At 44.1% G+C, this 762-nt stretch overlaps 1 protein-coding gene across 1 annotated transcript in view; it reads left to right on the forward strand.

Annotated features, from left to right (window-relative positions):
* LOC105997376 (kinesin-like protein KIF1B) overlaps positions 1-762 on the forward strand; it is a 60,228-nt gene that overhangs the window by 28,635 nt on the left and 30,831 nt on the right. Inside the window, exon 8 of the mRNA XM_013031798.1 lies at positions 553-619. Within this exon, the coding sequence (XP_012887252.1) occupies positions 553-619 (67 nt within the window). The remainder of the gene's footprint in view (positions 1-552; positions 620-762) is intronic.

Below are 762 nucleotides of genomic sequence, written 5' to 3' on the forward strand. Positions count from 1 at the left end.
ATATTTAATGTTTAATTTAACTAGGTAATTATAATAATAAGCACAGCTGGACACCGGTGGCTCACGTCTGTAATCCTAGCTACTCAGGAGGCTGAAACCTGAGTATTACAGTTCAAAGCCAGCCCAGGCAAGAAAGTCCATCAGACTCTTATCTCCAATTAACCACCAGAAAACCAGAAGTGGTTCTGTGGCTCAAGAGGTAGAGAGCTTGCCTTGAGCTGAAGAGTTCAGGGACAGCGCCCAGGCCCAGAGTTCAAGCCCCATTACTGACAAATAAAATAAAATAAAACTAGCTAGAATCTGAAATGATCCATTTCTTATTTCCTGTTGACTGCTATTATTACGCAAAGGGTGGAGCTGGAACCACAGCCTATTCTAGCACTTCATTCTAGTATGCACAATGAGGTTATATGTGACACCTCAGCTAAGGTGTCATGTCAGTGTGATTAAATGCAACATGGGTGAGAGAAATAAGGAATTTAAGTTGCTATAGCAATCTTGGAAGGCCTCATAGATGCAGTCTCCCTGACTTCTGCATTTCTGTTTTTCTAGGTATATTCCCGCCGTTGTTGACCACACAGCAGGCTTGCCTTGCCAGGGGACATTTTTGCTTCATCAGGTACCAAAGCAGAGTAAAATAGTGCCTAGGGAGACCATCAAAAAGAGTTTAGAGGGCTGGGAAGGTGGCTCAGTGGTAGAGCGCTTGCCTTGCATGCATGAGGCCCTGGGTTCGATTCCTCAGCACCACATAAGCAAAAAGAA

Source organism: Dipodomys ordii, unplaced genomic scaffold, assembly GCF_000151885.1.
Source record: "Dipodomys ordii isolate 6190 unplaced genomic scaffold, Dord_2.0 Scaffold6, whole genome shotgun sequence".
NCBI lineage: Eukaryota > Metazoa > Chordata > Mammalia > Rodentia > Heteromyidae > Dipodomys > Dipodomys ordii.